The sequence below is a fragment of the Lonchura striata genome, chromosome 12 (genome assembly GCF_046129695.1).
Source record: "Lonchura striata isolate bLonStr1 chromosome 12, bLonStr1.mat, whole genome shotgun sequence".
Classification (NCBI taxonomy): domain Eukaryota; kingdom Metazoa; phylum Chordata; class Aves; order Passeriformes; family Estrildidae; genus Lonchura; species Lonchura striata.
In genome coordinates, this window is record NC_134614.1 from 2,419,081 (window position 1) to 2,439,614 (window position 20,534).

Genomic DNA, 20,534 nt, shown 5'->3' on the forward strand with positions numbered 1-20,534 from the left:
AGCTCTGCTGGGAGATTACACTACTGCAGCTTTCATTTCTTTTTCATACTTGGACACAGTGCTTTAGACAGGTCTGTGTAGTGAGCAAAGCAAAAATGATCTGTCTTTAACAAGATGAGCAGGGGGAATTCATTCCAAGGCAAATGAAATATTAGGAGTGCATGGTGGAAATGTCTTTTCTCTGCAGTTTCTCAGTTCTGCCACAACATAATGCCTGGTTTCTGATGAGGAAATGGGCCCTGGGTGTGTGTACAGGGAAGTGAGAAAAGCAGGGACTGTGCAGGAGTTCTGTGACTCAGCAGTGGGATCAGAGTGAACCAGGGCTGGAAATTAATTCATTTAACCATTGCCAGTCTGGTTTTGTAGTGTTTTTTTATAGGAGCAGAGCTCAGCTGTGTGGGGGACACTGCAGGGAGGTGCCCACCCCTGTTAGCATCTTCCCCTTCCACTAGCTCCCCGTGTGCTCTTGGCTGATTATTCCTTCACTTTGCTGGCTAATATTTCTTTACGTCCATCTCCAACAAGAAAGAACATTTTTATTTAATGATTAATCCTGTATATTGTCCTTGCCATCTTTCTGGTAGCCTCATTTATCTGCTTCTGCCTCAGCCCTTACACCAGGCTCCAAAAAATGACTCAACTGTAATTAAAAAGAACATCCAAAAAAGCCACAACCGAACTCACCAAAAAAAGCCAACCAACGAAACACACCCCTGCAATCACCAGAGTTTGAGATACTTCTGTTGTCCTTCAGCCCCTGAGTTTGGAAGAGCAGCAACATTTTCCAGCCCAGTGACAAATGTGATGAATATTCCAATTCGGACTTTAAGCATCCCAAATGTTTATAGCTCTGAGTTTTCATGGCATTTCAGCAGATTTTACAAATGTCCTTGATTATGTGCTAACTCCTCTGCTATGCCAGTCTTGTAAATTTTCAAAACCATTTGTTCGTGTATTTTGTGCCTAAAGGGGGAGGATCTTTGTTTCTACTCTTCTTCTTTCTGTGCTGTTGCAATATTACATGACCACTCACAAATTTGCAGACTGCCAGCATAGCTTCATGAAAAAAAAAAAAAAACAAAACCAAAAAAACCTCTCTATATATTAGTAGTGAACCACAGGGGACATGTCCTGAGCAATTCCTCTGACTGCAGGAATTTGAAATCACTTTGGAAAAAAGCTGATGAAAAAGCACTGGTGTTTTGGGTCATCTGTTTCTCTTCCCAGATCTAATAATTAAATAATTATTTAAATTAATAATATAAGTATTTAATACTATAAATAATATAAATAATATAATTAATTAATATTGTACTCATGATTATTAATGAAATGTTCTTGAGCTCATGGGAGCTCCTTCCTTCTCTCCAACATTACAGTGTGATAGAGCTTATTTTGGCAAAGAGGTTCTTGACCCATCTCCCTTCTGTATTCATTAATAGTGCCAAGATGTGCTTTATCCAGTTACTGCAAGGTCTTTTTATAGCCACAGCCTTGTCCCCTCACTCATCGCTGTCACCTGTGTGTGACACAAAGGCAGCACTCTCCAGGTTGCTCTGCAGCTCCTTGGATGCAATCCCACAGGAACAGCTTCTTTCCTGCACTGAGCTCAGGTTATCTCCCCTCACTGAGCCAGAAACTTGATTTCAATAAATGGTTTGGCCCATTTTCCCTTGCTTGAAAAATTAACTCTTGGCTTTTAAAAAAAATTATAATGTGAAATAAAATGTAAAATACTTCAAAACATGAGGCAATTTAGTGCTTCCTTTTAATCTACCATGGCAGAGCTGATGGACAGTTTCCCTGTAAGTGCCACATGACGTTGTGAGGAATCCCTCTCACTAACAGAATGTATATTTATTTTTCAGGTGGTTTCTTAGATGGCCACAGTCCAGTCAGTGTGGATGGACAACAGACTGGAGAAATTTATTGATGTATTTATGCAGCGACTGCGTTAACACCTGGGTTTCAAACACATCACATCACTTCCACAGCATGTAACCAGGAGCAAAAGTGGAAATACCAGTTCCTGCCCTCACCTTTCCTGGGATTTCATTTGTTAACCAGCTTTATAAAAAAGTACTCCAAGTCAGGAGGTGATGCAATGAGCACATCATCACACGCCTGTGGGAAAGACGATTATCAGTGTCAAGTGCAAAACTTTCATACCATCTGTCAGGTTGAACAGGAGCAAACAGTGATTGCATAAAGAGAGGAGGAATTTTGTGTATTTTTCTGGAAGTGCTGCAAAGCCTGGTGAATGTTTTTGTAAAATAATTTAGTGACATTTTTTCAGTAAAAAAAGAGCTAAATGTTGCCAGGTCAATTTATTATTGAATAACAGTTTTTTAAGCAGCTGCTGGAAAAATATGGAAGAATAAAAAGGTAAACTGAAGCGTAATTTTATTGTAGTCATTTACTGATCTTTACCTCTCTTGCATTAATTCCTTCTCAGGAAGGAATTCTTCCACTTCTTTGTGAAATGGGCTGAAATGGACATCACTGTGGGAGTTGTGGTTGTTCACAAAATGTGAGTTATGAGGAGCTGTAACAGCTGAGGGATTAGCTGGCCCAGGAAGGGAATCTGAAATGATGTGAACACCTGGATGAATATCTCAGTGGCAGAGACAGCAGAGAGGAGCCATAAATAAAAGTAGGGAAAGCAAAAGGCTAGACGTATTGCTGAAGCAGAAGACAAAAATACTGATTTTTATCTTTTTCAGTAGATGGTGCCGCTCTGTGCAAGGCAGTTTGAAGATGTATCAGGTCAGGATGGGGGAGTTCTGCAGAGAGCTGCAGCTGCCAGGAGTGTGATTTCAGTTGTGGTTACACACAGCACTGGAAGGGACAAAATCTGTGGTGTGGCACCACTGGTGCTAGCGCAGGAACAGAGGATTCTCTGTGCCAGTGATGGTCCACCTGCAGTTTTGTGCTGTGGGTGTGATATCACCCCCTGTGACTGGAAAATGCCAGGTGTTTATTTATTTAGGATACGCTCACAATGCCATCCTCATGCTTGCTGAGTGAACACACAGGGTGTGGCCACTGCCTCAGTTCTTGTCAGCTTCCTGATGAGGCATCTTTTCCCTCTGCTTCCCAGCTGCCCGGCCTTGTTTTCACTGTTTGGATCATTTTCTTCAAGCAGTTTTTACCATGCTCTGTTTATCCTTTCTTTCAAGCTACCACATCACCCCTACATCACCAGGATTTGCCTGACTTGTCTCAGGAGAGGGTGGCCTCAGTTTAGCCCTTTCATCACTGATGCTGTCTGGGAGGTGCTGTGGGACTTGCACCTCTCTTGACCCCCCCAGGAAGATAAAAAAACTCTTTTTAAAATAATTTTTTATCTCTCCTGCCCAGAGCTGGGATGTAGCACTGGTGCCACCCAGGTCCCCTCAGAGGGACATCGTGTGGCTCTGCCCCATTAACCCCACGTGTCACAAGGCTGAAGCTTTTCCCCTTCTATTCATACCATCAACCACCTGTGGATACCCTCTGGAAGCACTGGCACCTCATCCTTCACCCCAAAGATTGCGAAGTGCTGCACCTGGCTCAGCGTTCCCCGCCCATTGTTTCCTGGTAGGATTAGACATCACCTCTTGCTTTTCCACCCTTCAGAATGAAAAGAAGCAGGATAATGTCCCTTAACCACAGCTGAGCACATCCTTATTTTTCCTGATGCCTCACTCTCAGCCCTTCTTATTCCCTACTTGCAGTACAGTCAAGAGGCAACCAACATCGCAATTTATTTGGGTTACAAGATTAAACGATTTTCGTTTTGTGAGTCATAAGTAAAGAAGCAAAATAAGTAAGTTCATTAAGCCTGTGTTGTTGCCTTCAGATGAAAAGGCAAGGTGACCTCGTTTCAGGGGACAGCACGGCAGCCTGGCCTCACCCGGGCCACTCGGGCCACAGACATGCACAGACACCAACGTGGTGGATGGTCAAATGGCGCTATTACCTTATCCTGTGAGGTTAAATAGTCAAGGGGGACTTTGCTACATCAAGGGAAGAAGGTAGGGTCTCTAGGATTAGTAAGGAGTGGAAAACTACTGCGTTAGGTGGGGTTACGTGTCTTGGGGGTAATGGATTACATATCACAGGATGAGGGGGAAGGGTCTCTCTTTCCGTCACATCCCGAAATCTTCCATTCGCCTGTCCCTATCTACCACACTGTGTTTACTTGTTCTTTTTGCAAATGCCATTTTGTCACATTCTGCAGTTCCACACAGACCAAAACAGACTGAAGGCAGGTGGACATGGAGATGCCTAAAATGAAAATGCAGCAGCAACCTTTAAATGGCTTATTTCTTGTGAAATAAATAGTTCAAATAAATTTTCTACCTTTGAGTAAATTAAGCTTAGCACGCAGAAAGCCCTTGTGTGCCGGTGAGCAGTCCCAGCCACCTGCAGGTGAGGCAGCAGCTGTGGGGTGGCACAAACCTGACAAACGTGATCTCTCGAACAGAAGGGGAGCAGTGAGTGCTTCTCAACCAGATTTCAGTGAGCATCAGTCATTTAACACGGGTTTGGCACCTGGGTTTTTTAAAAAGACAAAACCTGCTGCCAGAGGGATGGCAGGGAACGCAAGGAGGAAAGGGGATGCTCGGTGCAGGGCAGCAGGTAAGTCTTTGACATTAATGTGTGGAAAGGGCTGCAGGAATGCGGGGCCGCTCAGGGGCCGGCTGGAGCTGCCCACACCATCCTGCTCCAGCTCCTGACACACGGAGCAGGAGGACTTGGGCTGGGATTTAGGAGATTTTGGGGCGATGTCCAAGCGCTCCGTTCGCAGCTCAGCGCGTCCCGCAGCTCCAGGCGGGGACGCAGCGACCCCTGCCTGTGGAGCTGCTCCCGCCTGGCCACGCCGCTGCTCTCGCTTCAGGAAGGCGATCCAAAGGCACCCTGGCTGCACCAAGAGCTGCTTCCCGCTGGGGCCGCGCGGCTCGGCAGGGCTGCCGGGCCGGGCCGGGCCGGGCCGGGCCGGGCCGGGCGGAGGAGCCGCGAGCGGCGCCGCTGCCGCGCCCGCGGTGCCGGCGAGGGAGGCGCCGCCCGGGGGCGCTGCGGGGCCGTGGCGCCGAGCCCGCCGCGGGCCGGGCGGTGCGAGCCCCGGCGGGCGTGCCCGTCCCCGCCCCCGCGAGCCGAGCACCGCCCGCTGAGGGCCGGGCGCGGGGCGGTGCCTCCGGGGCGGCGAGCGCGGCCATGAGCGCGGCGCTGCGGCTGCTGCGGGCCCTGCGCGCCGCCCGGCCCCGGGCCCGGGCCGGCCCCGCCGCCCGCGGGCTGCGCACGGCCGCGCCGCGCCGCGCCTTCGCCAAGGAGCTGTTCCTGGGCACCCTGCGCAAGGTGGGGCCGGCGGGCAGCGGGGAGGGCGCGGTGGGGCCGGGCTGGCCGGGGGCGTCGCAGCAGCACCGCCAGGGCCTCTCCCCGCTGCTCATCCCGGCCCGGGGACGGTGTGGGCCCGCGGCAGGCCCGGCCTGGGCCGGCTGTCCCGCAGCCCCGGGGGCCAGCCCGGCCCGCTGCCTCCAGAGCTCCCTGCCCTGGCACGGGGGGGACAGGAGGCGTCTCTGTGCGTGCCCTGCCCCTCAGCTGGAGCCGGGCGAGCCGCAGGGACCCTTTGCACACCAACAGGCGGTGTGCTCCGAGTGCCGCCCGCCCGCCCCGCAGGTGCCCCGGACACCCGCGGGTCGCTGGGCACCGCCCCGGGCGGGCCGCGAAACCTGGAGCGCTTCCTTCTCTGGGTGTGCTTCAAGCATCCAGGCCTCACGTAAATCTCTGCCTACGGTTTTGACAGGAAAGATTGAAATGCGTGTGGTGTCTTGAGATGACAAAGAAGTTAAAATCTGAGACAGAATGCTGTATTAAGCAGTTTGTTATTGTAAGGCTTAGAGTGTGCGTTTACCAGAGATTGCAGGGTGAAGTAAACTGAAAGAAGGAATAACTAAAATGCACTGAAATGAGTTGAACAATAAATTCTCCTGCAACAGAGCTTGTCAGGTAAAGTGTTACAACAGGCAGCACATAGGCTCCACTGTGTTAAAACACTCTTCAGATAAGTCTGGGCGTTTTTTTCTCAAATTTCAACACAGCAGCTTTCTGAAAATCTCTGGCATTTCCCAGTTCCTGAATTTTTGATGCTGATATTATTGCTCAGAGTACCTTGGACAGATTTGTGTGGTCAGAGATAAATTATTCTGTTTAAAAGGACAAAGGCAGTAAAAACCAGAAGTGTGCTTCTCACATAGCCTTCCACTCCTTGTGTTCCTTGCTTGGATTTTTTACCAATTCAAACCTGCCAGGCCATGCTGCTCCCAGTTCATGGCCAGAACACCCTGGGGATGATAAGGAGTGGTGGGGCTCACTCACCTTTGTCCTCGAGGCATTAACAGGTGAAATGTGCTGGGTGTTTGCAGGGGACAGTGTTCATGGGCTGAGCTTTGGAAACATTAGCACAGCTCATTGTTTTTGAGACAAATTAAACTGATTTTTTATCAATCCATAAATAGGGTTACACTGACAAAGCTCAGGGGTGATGAGGGATTTTTGCATCCTTGTAGTTCTTACAAGATCTCTTGATTTCTCCCTCATGTTTCTGTTGTTCAGGTAACACACTCTGGTCTGGTTTTGATGTGTAATAAAGTTGGGTCCTGGGGAGCTCTGTTTCTGTTTCAGAACATTTTCCACAATTCTTAATTTTCACAGTGTTTTAGAGTCTTTGCAAGGCATGTCTCTTGTAGTTTTTATTTCAACTGCATAGTTCATGTATTAAAAATTATTAAATAATTACCCTATTTTAGGAAGAAGTTTTTCCTTACCCAGAAATTACCAATGAAGAACTGGCAGAAATCAACCAGTTTGTGGGACCTGTTGAAAAGTTCTTCAATGAAGAAGGTATATTGTTATGGTTTTATCCATGCAAGTGATTTAATAATTAGAAAATTATTTGGCTGTAGCAGTTGAATACGATTATTATACCTAAAACATCTAATTTAGTTTATGCATTTATTGCTGTCCACTTAGTGATGCTGATTTTGTAGGATGTCCATTTATGGCTTTTTTGGGAAGTATTTGGGTGCTGATCAGAAGAATTAAATCTCCAAAACAGGAAAAAAAACCAAGAATGTAAAAGAATTCTGGGATAAAGATAGGATTTGAAATCAGTTTTAGCTCAGCTGAATTATGCCTCTAACCATTTCATATATTGTGATTTCTTTTTCCTAATTCTAGTTCCTAGAACTTCTTAACTGTCCTACTCTGCTAAAACTGACTGTGACAAAATGCAGCAGAGAGACTCAGAAATTGAGGAGTTACAAAAAATGAAAAGCATTTCTGTTTTTTCAGCATTAGAGTAATAATTCTATTTGGGAAAGGCCTTACTACCCATCTGCATTCCAGAGAGCGTTGCAGGGTGTTCCTTCCATTAGTGCTGCCATGGATGAACCAATTCCAGAGCAATTGCAGAATCCTGGTTTTCACAGACAGCAATTTCTGGGGCAGTTAAACAGCATTGTCTCAGACTTCCCATTGACAGAGGTTTTCCAAACAGTGTAGGAGTTTGGAGAAGCCAGTGACTGTCACACATGACAATTTGTGAGATCCAGGTGATTTTAACTGGAAAATTGTAATGTTGCTCACTGACATTAAATAAAACATTTATTAAAATTACATTTTTTAATTCTTTGCTCTGTGGGGGAACATGATTTATGGAGTAAACAGCCTGATGTTTAGGAGAGGAATAAAAGGGTCAAATTATGGAGTCTGGAGAAAATATGATTCCTGTTTGTTTTCACTGCCATGGTACAGAACAGCTCTCTTAATCCCCCAAGAATCTAAAAACTCCTAAGAACAAAACTTTCTCATTACCTCATTTATGTCCTTTTTTTCCCCTTGTATTCATGACCTAGACTTGGTTCAGATAGAAAATCTTGGAAATGCTTTGCTTATTCCCGTCTTAGAATCTGCTAACCTGCGGAAATAGTAGAAATGTTTGAGAAAATGAAATAAATGCTGGATTTTTCCCACTTCCAAGTCTTTCTCCTGATTATGTCATGAGGACAAACAGGAGGGTCATGCTGAAGCTAGAAAGAAGAACTTCTTGTGAAGCTGGGGATGAGAAGTCTCATGAGTGACCTTAGCCCTGCTGGGGGAATCATGCAGTCTCCCAGCTGCTCTGGGCACTGAGAAACACCGTGTTAAATGAGAAAAAATTCTGCATTTGTAGTGGACTCAAAGAAAATCGATCAAGATGCAAAAATCCCACCTGAAACCTTACAAGGACTTAAGGACCTGGGTCTCTTTGGCATGCAGATTCCAGAAGAATATGGTGAGTAAATGCCACAGAAGAGGACCATTTATTTAGGGGTGCATTTTGTGCCACTTTTCTAGCTCTCCAATTAAAGCTGTTACATTCATGTATTTCTGTACTCAAAATGGATTTTCCTGGGGGGGGGGGGGGGGGGGGGGGGGGGGAAGGGCATGTAAAATGTAGTAAAATAAAACCTGGTGCTTGTTCCAGGTGGGCTGGGCCTGTCAAACACCATGTATGCACGTCTGGGAGAAATCATCTCCCTGGATGGCTCCATTGCAGTGACCCTGGCAGCTCATCAGGCCATTGGGCTGAAGGTAATGCTGCTGTGCTGGGGCCAGGGCTTCTGCACAGATTGCATGGAAAAGATGAAATGAAAAATGTGGGGCTCGTGGGGAGCAAATCGGAATTACTGGGGAAGCATAAATCAGGTTGTTGGTATCCCCAGCAGCCTCTGCCACTGGTTCAGTGTGAGACAGGAAGGCTGGATAGGAAGTAGACAATAAAGTTACTATTAGGATAATCATTCTTAGGAAAACTACTCTAAATGAGTCCAAGTTGTTGTTTTTTTTTTAATTGACCAAACTTGTTTAAAGTAGCTAGAATAAAAAAATTGAAACAGATTATCGGGAGGACTCAGGTGATGAGAAAGGAAAGAATTCAGAAAAGAGCAACTTTCGCTGGGTGACTGGGGCTGCATGTTGGGGGGGCTTAGAGGAGAAAACTCATCTGAGAGCAAGTGTGTCAATTTTGAACTTGAATACAGCCACAGGTATTTACCTTTTAAATGGGTGAATGGCAGAAGGAAGCTTGAAACCACACTCAGCTTGTTATAGCAGGAGAAAATTTCTTGAGGAATTGAGCAGATGAAGCTAATGAAAAGATACTTTAACCACTCACAAATAATACAGTTTCTTATTTATTAAACTGTCTCTTGCTATGCCATAAAACTTGCAAATGAAGCTTTCTGAACATGATGGAGCTTGGCAGCTCCTTCTGTTTTCCCACAGGGTGATGCTGCAGAGTTTCCTGTGCTTGTTTCTGCAGGGGATCCTCATTGCTGGCACCGAGGAGCAGAAGGCCAAGTACCTGCCCCGCCTGGCTTCAGGGGAGCACATTGCTGCCTTCTGCCTCACCGAGCCTGGCAGGTGCTGCTGCCCCAGCTCCACTGTGGGCTCACTGCCTCATCTGCATTGCTTCCTACCTTGAATCTTTATTTGGCGCTCGTGGCTTCAGTATATTGGTTTATTTTTAGTTTTTAAAGGACCACTCCAGAATGTACAATTATTCTTTCCCCAACTTGCTGCTTTGGCAGTGTCCATGAAATTCCTGACTCTTCTTGTTCTCCTCCCAGGAATTCACTTAAGTTCTATGAATTGAAAGGATGCTTTGTGCTACATCAGAATTAATGTGCTGTGACTGTTCTGGGATGCTTTCAGTTCTTATTCAAAATATAAAACCCTGTTTTTAAGGAGCTACCAAAACTAAAAGGAAGATTTTTGGGTGTTACTTTAGTGAGAGGCTCATTGTGTGTTCATATAGCTCAAAGTGTAGCTCCAAAAAGTTGCTTTTGTGGCATTCTGCACATTCTGGTCAGGTCATAACCCTGATAACATGGTAATGAGAAGAAATGTGCCCTCAGGTAACTTTGGTGCTGTTCAATTCAATGAACTTCCTTGTTAGTTAAAAGCTAAAACTGATACACTGCTATTTTAGACCCTCTCTCTTTTACAGAATGGGAAGAGGGAGAATATGCAGTTTTGGTTTTTTAAAGCATGTTTATTTCTTTAAACATTAGTAACTTGTTTGTTTTCTAGTGGGAGTGATGCTGCATCCATCCAGACAAGAGCAACCCTGAGTCAAGATGGGAAACACTTCCTGTTAAATGGCTCCAAGGTACCCATTCACAGACTGGGAACAGGAAGGGGTTTTGTTACAAGTGTGGAAAATGTCCTTGTCTTTTGCATCAGTCTGAAACTGGGAGATTTCCAAGCTAGAGGAGAATGACTGTGTCAAAAAGATAATCCTTGTTGGTTTAGGCACAAAGGGAACAGAAAATTACTGTTAGGGAATTACTGCATTAAACTGCATTAAATAGAAAACCACCTCAGGTTCCTTCTGTATCACCCACCTGTCTGTTCAGCTTTAGGGAGGGTTGGTTAGTTAGTAAATCAGCCCCCTCCTTGACAGCTTAGGTAAAAGGAAACATAAACCTTTATTTTGATATCTCTTCATTCTTCAGGCTAGATTTTAAAAGAAAACGTGATATTTGAAATAGGGCTGCTTGGAAACTTTCTGCTTAAATAAACAGTGACAAAAGCCAGTCTTGAAGAAATCAGAGATGTTGTGGGTTCAGCAGTGTTGGATGCATTACAGACTTGATCTGTAGTTGTTGATCCATTTGTGGTGTGAAGAGACCTACCATGGGGGAGAGGCTGATCAGATAATTTCTCATCAGAGTTAATTTTTGAGCACAGGGTTTGTCCAATCTGCATTGCCCTTGTATGTCTCACGTGCCATCAGCAGCAGGATGTACCAGCTTTTGTGGAAATGCACTGTGGATTTTAATTTAATGCATGGTGATACTACATGCTGGTTTTAAAGTTGCTCTAAACTTAGCACGTGTGGTCAGCTCTCTTTATAAATGTGCTCACACTGGGAGCATGCCCTCATTAGAACTGAAGGGAAGGAGCAGCAATTTTTCAGCACTCTGTTCTTTTCCCAGCCCATAACAAAACTCTGGAGAGCTGTGCCCACAAAATCAGCACAGTCTCATTTCTTACACGTATTTCATCTCTCAAAACAGGTCTGGATCTCCAATGGTGGCCTAGCCAGTATTTTCACAGTGTTTGCCAGGACAGAGGTTGTGGACAAAGACGGGCAGGTGAAGGATAAAATCACTGCTTTCATCGTGGAGCGGGACTTCGGGGGTGTCACCCACGGGAAGCCTGAGGATAAATTGGGCATTCGAGGCTCCAACAGTAAGAATCACCTAAAATTGTTAGCAGAAATTGCTTTAATAGTTTCATGTTTTATTTTGGTTGGATCATCTGAATTCAGAGGCAAAACAATACCTATGCCATGTTACAGTAGAAGTTTCATATTTCTTTAGCTGGGTTTTCCTAGGAGTCCTTCCTGACACAGGGTCTGCAACAAGAAACCCATTTTGTGGAGTTAATTTACTGTGCATTGAAAGAAATCACTCAGGAGATTAAGTGGCCAATAGATTTAATCTAGAAGTTCACTTTCATCAGCTCGTCTAAGCTTTTTAATGATTGCAGCTTTTCACCATCTTGGTGACTGTTCAGTCAGTTCCTTAGAACTAAAAATAAAGACAAAACTGTAGTTCTCTGATTACACAGTGTATATTCGTAGCATTTTTAATATTTTACATCAGTAATTGATGTAAGCTACAGCCTTTTCCCAAATTCTTACTTTGGCAAAGCATGTGTAATTCTGTCATAAACAATGCATTAGGAAGACTTCATTTCTTGCTACAAATAGTGACTTGAGTTCCTGAGTGTCTTTTAAATATTTCTGTGTCGTATTTGATCAAGTGTTAATTCTGTGTTTTCAGCCTGTGAAGTACATTTTGAAAACACCAAAGTGCCTGTAGAGAATGTAATTGGAGAAGTTGGAGGGGGATTTAAGGTAAGCAGTGGAGAATAACTACTAATGATTTTTAGAAGCCTGAAGGAGATTGTTCCTCCCTGTACTGAAGTTTCCTCGTGGATGGTGTGAGCAGTGCCACACTGCAGGGTAGAGGAGGACAGGTCCCCCACTGATGTGTAAATGGGTGTCACTGGACAGTGCACAGTGTGCCGTAACCTCAGATTTCTGTGTTTCTTCTCTTCTTGTTGGGCTTTGGGTTGTTTTTCATTGTATCCCCTCAGGAAATGGAGTGACTTGAGCTGTTCTTCTGCCCTGAATGGGGGACATGTCCTCTGCTGGTTCCACAGCAGAATGTGGGAAGGGAGACAGAGCAATGAGTGTCACAGGGAGTGCTGGAGGCAGGCCCAGCTCCAAGGTGCCATGGCTGTTGGGTGCTTCTCCAGGGCTGCACTGTTGCACAAGGAAATGCTGGCAGGACCCCAGGAGAGAAAAGCACAGGTGGCCTTGCTGTGTAAAATTCTGAGAGTGTGACCTGGGGATTTGCAAAACTGCTCTTAACTCATTCTCCATTTCTTACTCCTGCTGTAGCAGGCAAGTCCAGGCCTAAATACAAGATGAAATTATTTTCCTTAATGTAGTAGGGATTAAAAGAAGATTGTTATGGTGTCTTCCTGACAAGTTAAAATGTAGGACAGTGACTTCTTTCTTAACAGGCTTTGACCTGAGTCACCCATATTGAGAAACAACACTACAGACACCAGACTTCAAAATTTATTTTTGTACACTATTGGTCTGTATTTCATTTCTGCACCTCCATTCTTGTCACTTCTGTGCTGTGTTGCTGAAAGGGATCTGAGGCAGAGAGCAGCCATCACAGGTCAGCTACAGAGAGAAATATTATGGTTTATTTCTTCATCTGATAAACTGGAGCAGTGCTGTCCAGCTGGAATGTTGTTTACCAGATGCAGATAAATGCATTTTTATCTACATTTTACCTTCATATAATTAGAATAGGGATTATTTCCAAGTCACTGGATCATCTACTTCAGATTTAAAACTGGATGTAATGGGTGTCAGGAAAAGCCCAGTTTTGAAGCATTTTCATTGGAATGCTGAGAGCTGTGGTGGCTGATGTGAGGGCACTTCCCAGGATTGGCATTGTGTCCCAGTGAGGAGTGAATTCCAGGGAACACTGAAGCAGGAAGCAGTGACCAGCATAGCCTAAGGAGAATGTGGCCTAAACCCCACCTGTTTCTTCACAGGTTGCCATGAATATCCTCAACAGTGGAAGATTTAGCATGGGCAGTGCATCTGCTGGAATGATTAAGAAGTTGATAGGTGGGTGAATTGGGTGCTCTGCATGGCTGGGTGCCAGCAGAAACTGCCTGAGGCAGATCATGCAGGACATTCAGAGTGGGAACAGGAGTCTTATATTGTCATAACATGCTTTGACATATTTAAAACACTAAAATATGGTTTTGAAAAATAGCTATTAAAAGCCTGCTTGCAGAGGTTTTGAAATGAAGATTTTTTTTTCCCCTTTCATACAGTGTAGGTTCAGTTCATAGAGTGGGAAGTTATTGCCTCTGTTGATTTTCTCTGAGGTAAAATGCTCTTCCCAAGAAAAAAAGCCTCTGTACTATCGCTTTAAGAAGGTGTAATCTCCCCTAGAACCTCCCACCTGAATAACTGCCTGAAAGCTGCACACAGTAATTAGGAATAAAACTGCTTTCTGCCAATAATTAGCCAAAACAGTAAGATAAATCTCTAATCAGTTAGCACCAAAACTGATTACTTCTCTAAGAGTACAAGTTCACACCTCTGGTTCAAAAGCCTTTGATCGGCTGGTCCCAGATTTGATCAACACCATCAGTGTGAGGGTGATTTTCACGAAGTGCTGCTTCTGGAACAGCCAGGGGGTTCCTGAGCATAGACTGGAGTGTCACCATCCAGGGAAGGACACCAGCAGCAGGAATGGTCTGTCACAGCCCTTCTGAGATGGATTTGTTTTTCTTTCTTTGAAGAACTGACATCAGAGTATGCTTGCACCAGGAAACAATTCAATAAGAAACTCAGCCAGTTTGGATTAATTCAGGTAACAAAAAATGAAACACCTAAACCTCTGTGCTATGTCCCAGGACACAGATTGCACTGGGGGTATTTGGCTGTACTGATTTAAAAGACTTACTAGAAAATTGTGTGAACCTGGTGCTTACTTCTGTACACTGATCTTTTAAATGTCCAGAATCATAAATGTATAAAAGTATTTTTTATTTAATTGTTGTTTCAAAGTGGTACTTTTTATTGATTTATTAATTTGATGATGTAAAATATAAAAACTGCAGGTTTTTTGAAGTTTGAGGGTTGACTGTGGACTTTTTAATCTGAATTTCTGTATGATTCCTCCCATTGCTGTGTGGCAGGAGAAGTTTTGTTTGATGGCTGTGAAAGCCTACGTTATGGAGAGCATGGCTTACCTGACTGCAGGGATGATGGACAGGCCAGGCTTCCCTGACTGCTCCGTGGAGGCTGCCATGGTCAAGGTAACCAGGGCTGGAAAAGGGCTCTGTGTTCAGGCTGCAGAGGGCCAAGAGCTCAGAGCTGGCTGCATTTGGACAGATCAGAGAAGCACTGGAGCCAGGTGAAATTACAGACACTGTTCTGTATCTGTGCAAAATAAAACCTGCAGGGAACAGGTTAGGAAGGTCACAGCCCCTGAGCTGGGGTCTGAGGAGGCCTCACACGAGCACAGGGACACTCAGTTACACTCCAGCTGCCAGCCTGGCTAAGCTGCTGCTATGCCAGCTTTCCCTGGGAGCTAGTGGCAGAACAAAGCCTGTGGAATATCCAGGCTGTGGCTGCCAGGCTGTCCCTCATGGTCACTGCAGAAAATTCCGGCTCTGGGCTCCAGCCAAGGAGCTGCAGCTGCTCTGCCTGTGTGGGGCTGCCCCTGTCCCTGGAATATGCCCTTTTGGACAGTGCCCTGTGCGTTGCTTCACTGAGTTTGACAAGCCCCTGAGCCACAGGCACACTGTTCCAGGACTGGTGTAACACAGAAAATACACAGCAGTGTCCTGTGGATACAACCCCAGATCAGGACATCCTGTGTTTATTGCTGATTTATTATCTACTGACTGCTGATCAAACCCTGTTCCTTGGCAGGTGTTCAGCTCTGAAGGTGCCTGGGCATGTGTGAGTGAGGCTCTGCAGATCTTTGGAGGCCTTGGCTACATGAAGGATTATCCCTATGAGCGCTACCTCAGGGACACCAGGATCCTGCTCATCTTTGAGGCAAGTACCAGGATCCCCTTTTTACTGCAAACTGCAGTTCACACATCCTATGAAGGTGAGCAGAAACCTGAAGGTTCGATTGAGCAGAACTTTGTTCCTTCAGCTGCAAAGTCTATAACAGAGTAAGACTGCAGGACTAACCTTGTTTTCTTTGGAATATTAACAATAGTTCCCAATAATAAAATAAGCTGTGATGGCTTTTACAGACTGACCACAGTGGGAGTTACAGTAGTAACCTTTCCTCTTGTGTGCTTCTCACAAGTGAAGCAAGGAAACTCATAAAAGATCAACTTAGAAGTTAAAATTATTGATGGGCATTTATATTAAAAGAAAGATTGGTTCCAAAGCTCATTCTGTTTCAATGCTGGATTGTCAGTGACCTATTGTGTGCACATCAGAGTCACTGCCAGACTTGATTTTAACTCAGCTCATTTTGAGCAGTTCTACAGCTCTTTAAATGTTCGTTCACTGGAACAGTGCAGAACTTTTTTCACTCAAAATGCATTTAGTCTGGTTTCTTTTCCATTGGGGTACATTTACGTGTTTAATGACAAGAGGCTCAACTTCTGCAACGCCCCATGAAATCATAATTAAAACTAAGTTAAAGCAAAGGGCAGCAATTTATGGGTGGGGAGAGTCATCATGTGATACTGGAACAGTGGGAAGGGCACAACAGACCTGCTTGGAAAACACTCATTATTGTAAACTCCAGTCACCTACCTTGTCTCACTTTTGCTTCTGTTTTTTCCAGGGAACCAATGAAATCTTGAGAATGTTCATTGCATTGACAGGGATGCAGCATGCAGGGAAGATCTTAACTGACAAAATTAAGTATGTTCTTATTTATTGTTAATAATTTTTAATAAACTAAACAGAATCAGATAACTCTAGATAAGAGAAGAAACTGCAGGGAAAACCTGTAGTATTTTCTGTTTATTGCCTGTTAAAGTTCACTGTTACAGTGGCTCTGTCTTTTTAATGGGATGGTTCATAGATTTAGGAGTTGTAACATTTAATCTTGGACTTTCACACAAGCTGTAATTATTTCTTTCAAGACCAGTAATGAGTATTTTGTATCTGAATGAAGTTGTATTGGCACAACAGCTGCATTGTGCGTATGGGTACTGGTATCTGGAATTCCTTGTGGGGGTCTTGGCAAGCAGCTGATGATTCTTAAGGCTCCACAGTTGTTCTCCAGACTTCACAGTAAAATGGATCAGGACTTGGTAATTCATGGACAAGCTGCAGGCATTTTGCTAAAGCATTTGGAATTCCAACTGGTTTTGTCTGAACCTCCTGGAATTTTTTTAACAGCTGTTCTTTCCCCAACATTTCAGAGCAATCAAGAAAGGAAACATGGGAGTGGCCCTGGGAGAGTTCCTGACCAGGTTACAGGACACCCTGGGCAGAAAGGTGGATCTGGGACTTGCGGGTGACCGTGGGGTGGTGCATCCCAGCCTCCAGGTAAGGGCCTCTCTGCTGAGCTCTCTTGTTTGTTCCCTTTGCTGCCTGCCACAATTTCATCACCTGTTTTTGCAAACCAAAATGTGTTCTTAGGGGTAGTGAGATTTTCCAGGGTAAGCAGATGTTGGCACCAAAACAGGGTAAGAAGTTACAGTTATTGTCCAGGTATTAAGGGAGGATGAAGGCTGCTCTAAGCCTGTGTTTATACCCAATCCAGGTTTACATCCATTTGGATAATTTGTATAAATTGAGCCTTCACCATATTAAAGTGTCTGTAATAGCTGCCCTTTGTTGTAAGGTTAGTTACAAAACAGGAGGTTTTCCTGTTTAATTGGAACAGAGTTTCAGGTAAGAATTTCTGTGAATTACACATACTTGCTTAATCACTTAGGAAAAATTTTTCGTGACCAAAAATGAATGTTCTGTTAAATAGCAACAAGATAAGATATCTTTTTCATGGGATGTTCTTTTAGTTAGTTTTGTCAGCATAAGCCTATACTGAAAGTTACCTAAACTCCAGAAAATTTTAATGGATGTTTGAGAGAAAGAATAGTGCCTGTCTGGCTTTCAGCAGCAAGATGGATGAATATTAATAAAGAGAAAATCCAGTGTCCTCTGTAAATCGGGTGGGGGTGTTTTGTTTTTCTGTTGTAAGACTATTCAAATTGTTCTATTTTGTTTTTTATTTTATAGGAGAGTGCCAAGAAACTTGAAGAAAATGTTTATTATTTTGGAACTACAGTCAGGGGCCTACTAAGTAGGTTTGGCAAGGTAACTTTATTTTGTCTGTTGTCTTTGTTACTAAATAGTTTATTCTTGGGGCCCGACTGGAACCTGCAGGGGACTGAGGATCGCAGGACCAGCACTTCCTTCACACGACACCTTCTCACTGGGTGTGAGAAAACACACTGACATTCTGTACTCAGTGTAGTGGACAAGTTACATTGTTAGAACCAAAACCAAAGCACCAGCACTCTCAGTGGTTGTTTTCTTCTTGTGAAAGCACAAATCCTGCTGCTGCAGGCATTTAGCAAGGTAGTTTAAGGCACACAGCAAATATTACAATTTTACAAGCAGACTGTTAAAAGGTGCAGCTTAGTTAATCCAAACTAACTGTGATAATTTCTGACCTAAGCTAGAACCTGTTTATGTGAAATAAAGCTGTACCTAAACATGAAGTATGGACTATATTTGGTTAAAGTTTTGAACTGACAAACCACAAGCTGGTAATGATTTTCCCTCTCCCAGACAATAGTGGAGGAGCAGCTGGTGCTGAAGAGAGTGGCAGATGTGGTGATTAATTTGTATGCAATGACTGCAGCCATCTCCCGGGCCAGCCGCTCCATCAGCATTGGGCTCAGGAACCACGACCATGAGGTGAGTGTCCCTCAGCACCAGCCATTCCCACTCGGGCTGTGCTCCTGGGAGCAGGTGGGCTGCATCTGTGGGGAATTACAGCAAACTCTCGCATAAAAGTGCAGCAGAACATAGCTAAACCTGCCAGAGTGCAGGAGCCTCTCAGGGGCTCTGCTTGTTGAGCTGCATACTCTCAACTTCTTTAACACAACATTTAGAACCTCACCACAAGTCTGCACATTCTCTCAAATCTGTTAACACCATGAGTACTTCCCAGGCTCTTTCCATATATTCAACAATACCACATAATCACAGCTGTATTTGGACAAGACAGTACAGGACAGGACGCTGCTTATTTAGTAGCTCCTGTAAAGTTTCATGGTAGCAGTGATGTTACTGGACAAGCAAATTTCTTGCAGTTCAGATTTCCCCCAGTTCATTAAACAAATCCAACCTGATGCTTTGGCCTTGAGGCTTTGCTCTTTGTGTGAGCCCTGTTCGGGATTAAATCCCACTCAGTCTTGGAGCCAGTTTTGGGTGAAGACTCATCCCAGCCCTGACCCTTTGCAGTTCTGGGCACAAAGGGACCACCAAGGCTGCACTGCACATGATTTGGGTTCAGGGCTCTATTGTCAAAGGGCTTTGAGAATTTTAAATTACTGTATTTTTATGGTTTACTACATTATTTTCTTTATGAAATTAATTAACAGTTTTTTAACTCAGTTTTGCTGCTGTTCCAGGTGCTTCTTACAAATATCTTCTGCATAGAAGCCTATTTCAAGAATAATTATGCCATGGCTCAATTAGAAAAATGTAAGTACTATAAAATAATTCCTACACTCTTCTGTCTTTCAGACTGTGATCAAAAGAAGGTGGGTTTGAAGTGACCAATAGAAGAGTATTGCACTGTTTTTAATTCAAACAAGAAGCAGCCCTGGAACCTGTTGAGAAGAGTCTCTTCACTTCATAGCTAAAGCAAACTGCCAGGGCTCTTTATTGAGGAATATAGAATCTGTATTTTCTGTATATACTCCTGACAAGTAACTGATGAAAATTAGGGATTTGGACTCTTTGAGAAGTGCTGACCAGTTGGACATTGGCTCTCTGAAGCTCAGTCTTTAATAATCAGTCTTTTTCAGGAGAGAATGTTCAGTTTCTTCCTGGCACTCCCACTTACATTTGTATTCAAAAACACTTCTTGAAAGAAATTTACAACAGCTCTTTACAGTGCCTTAGTTGACTTTTATCTCTTTCTCCATAGATGCTGATGAAAACCTGGATGACTCCATTAAAAAAGCTGCAAAGCAGATCCTGGAGAAGAGGGCATACATCTGCTCCCACCCTCTGGACAGGACCTTCTGATCCCTCCCTGACAGCAGGCACTCATGAAAGGAAATCAGGGAGGAATTTGCTGAAGTTCCAGTATTGGACACCTTAAAAGCCTCTGTTATTTAATGTCTTTAGTAAATGTATCTGTATAAAATAAAACTTCTTTCTAAACACAGCTTCACAGGAAAAGGATAAATGAAGAGATTTTATATAAAGCTGAAGTTACTTGATTAGATATAGACATAGATTAGATTTATAGATATATATAGATATATGTCTGTTCCTCTTGGAGCTGGATAAAGACAGGTGAGGTTTGGATGGGGAGATGTTTCTGCCCAGGGAAGGGATTTTGTGGTTTCTCAGTATCTTTGCACTTCAACCAGCTGCTCGTTCACTGAGCAAGCCTGAAAGACTTGGGGATCAGAACAGTTCTGTTTGGGAGGCACCTTGGGGTCTCTTGTCCAGCAGCACCATCAGGACATTGAGTTCCCAGTGTCCAGGGATGGTTTTGCTGTCTCCCTGTTGCTGCTCCTGCCTCCTTTGTCCTGCTATCAGCCCTCCAAAAACCCACGTGGATTTCAGCAGCACGAGAGTCCTCCTGTCATTCGGTGGAGGTGTACATTACGCTATCCAGGCACCTGTCGACCAGCCAGCAGCAGGCTGCCCTGCTGGGCAAGGCACAGGCCACCTGCAGCTCTGTACACTCCCCTGTTTAAAAACCCTCCCGCAGCCTGCATTTGTGTGTTCCTGTCCCTGACCCTCCTGGCAATAAACACCTTTGGGAATCATACGGAAGACCTCTCCTTATTCCTTGTCCCTGCTCTTGACACATTCCTCCTGTGCCCTAGAGCAGTTGTGGCCTGCAGCCACACCCTGAATTGTGTGGCTTTTTGGGGGCAGCCCCCTCCTGGTGATGTGCCGGGAGCCGGCTGGGCTGAAGAGCTCCGGCACCGCGTCACTGAGGCAGCCCCTCCATCATGGAAGGCCTCGAGCTTGGTCAGCCAGCACAGACCCACCGTGTGCTCCTCAGGGTATCCCTTGGCATATCAAAGCATTTAAGAGGTTGGATGGTTTTTCCCCACGGTTTAATTGACTAACTGGGTCCTTTGAGGACCAAAAGAGGAAGCAGAGCCTTAAATTGCAGATGAAGAGCAAACAGTGAAGCAAAGGCTTCACCTCTCCC

General features: G+C 44.6%; 1 protein-coding gene across 1 annotated transcript; it reads left to right on the forward strand.

Annotated features, from left to right (window-relative positions):
- The first annotated feature begins 5,235 nt into the window (after positions 1–5,235).
- On the forward strand, positions 5,236–20,141 carry ACAD9 (acyl-CoA dehydrogenase family member 9). The gene is made up of 18 exons (XM_021544788.2): positions 5,236–5,340; positions 6,792–6,885; positions 8,216–8,317; positions 8,510–8,616; positions 9,347–9,447; positions 10,117–10,195; positions 11,106–11,280; positions 11,877–11,950; positions 13,174–13,249; positions 13,936–14,006; positions 14,335–14,454; positions 15,074–15,202; positions 15,954–16,033; positions 16,540–16,666; positions 17,360–17,437; positions 17,915–18,043; positions 18,763–18,835; positions 19,284–20,141. The coding sequence occupies exons 3-18, from the start codon at positions 8,296–8,298 to the stop codon at positions 19,382–19,384; spliced, it is 1,542 nt and encodes a 513-aa protein (XP_021400463.2). The 5' UTR covers positions 5,236–5,340; positions 6,792–6,885; positions 8,216–8,295; the 3' UTR covers positions 19,385–20,141.
- The last annotated feature ends 393 nt before the right edge of the window (positions 20,142–20,534 follow it).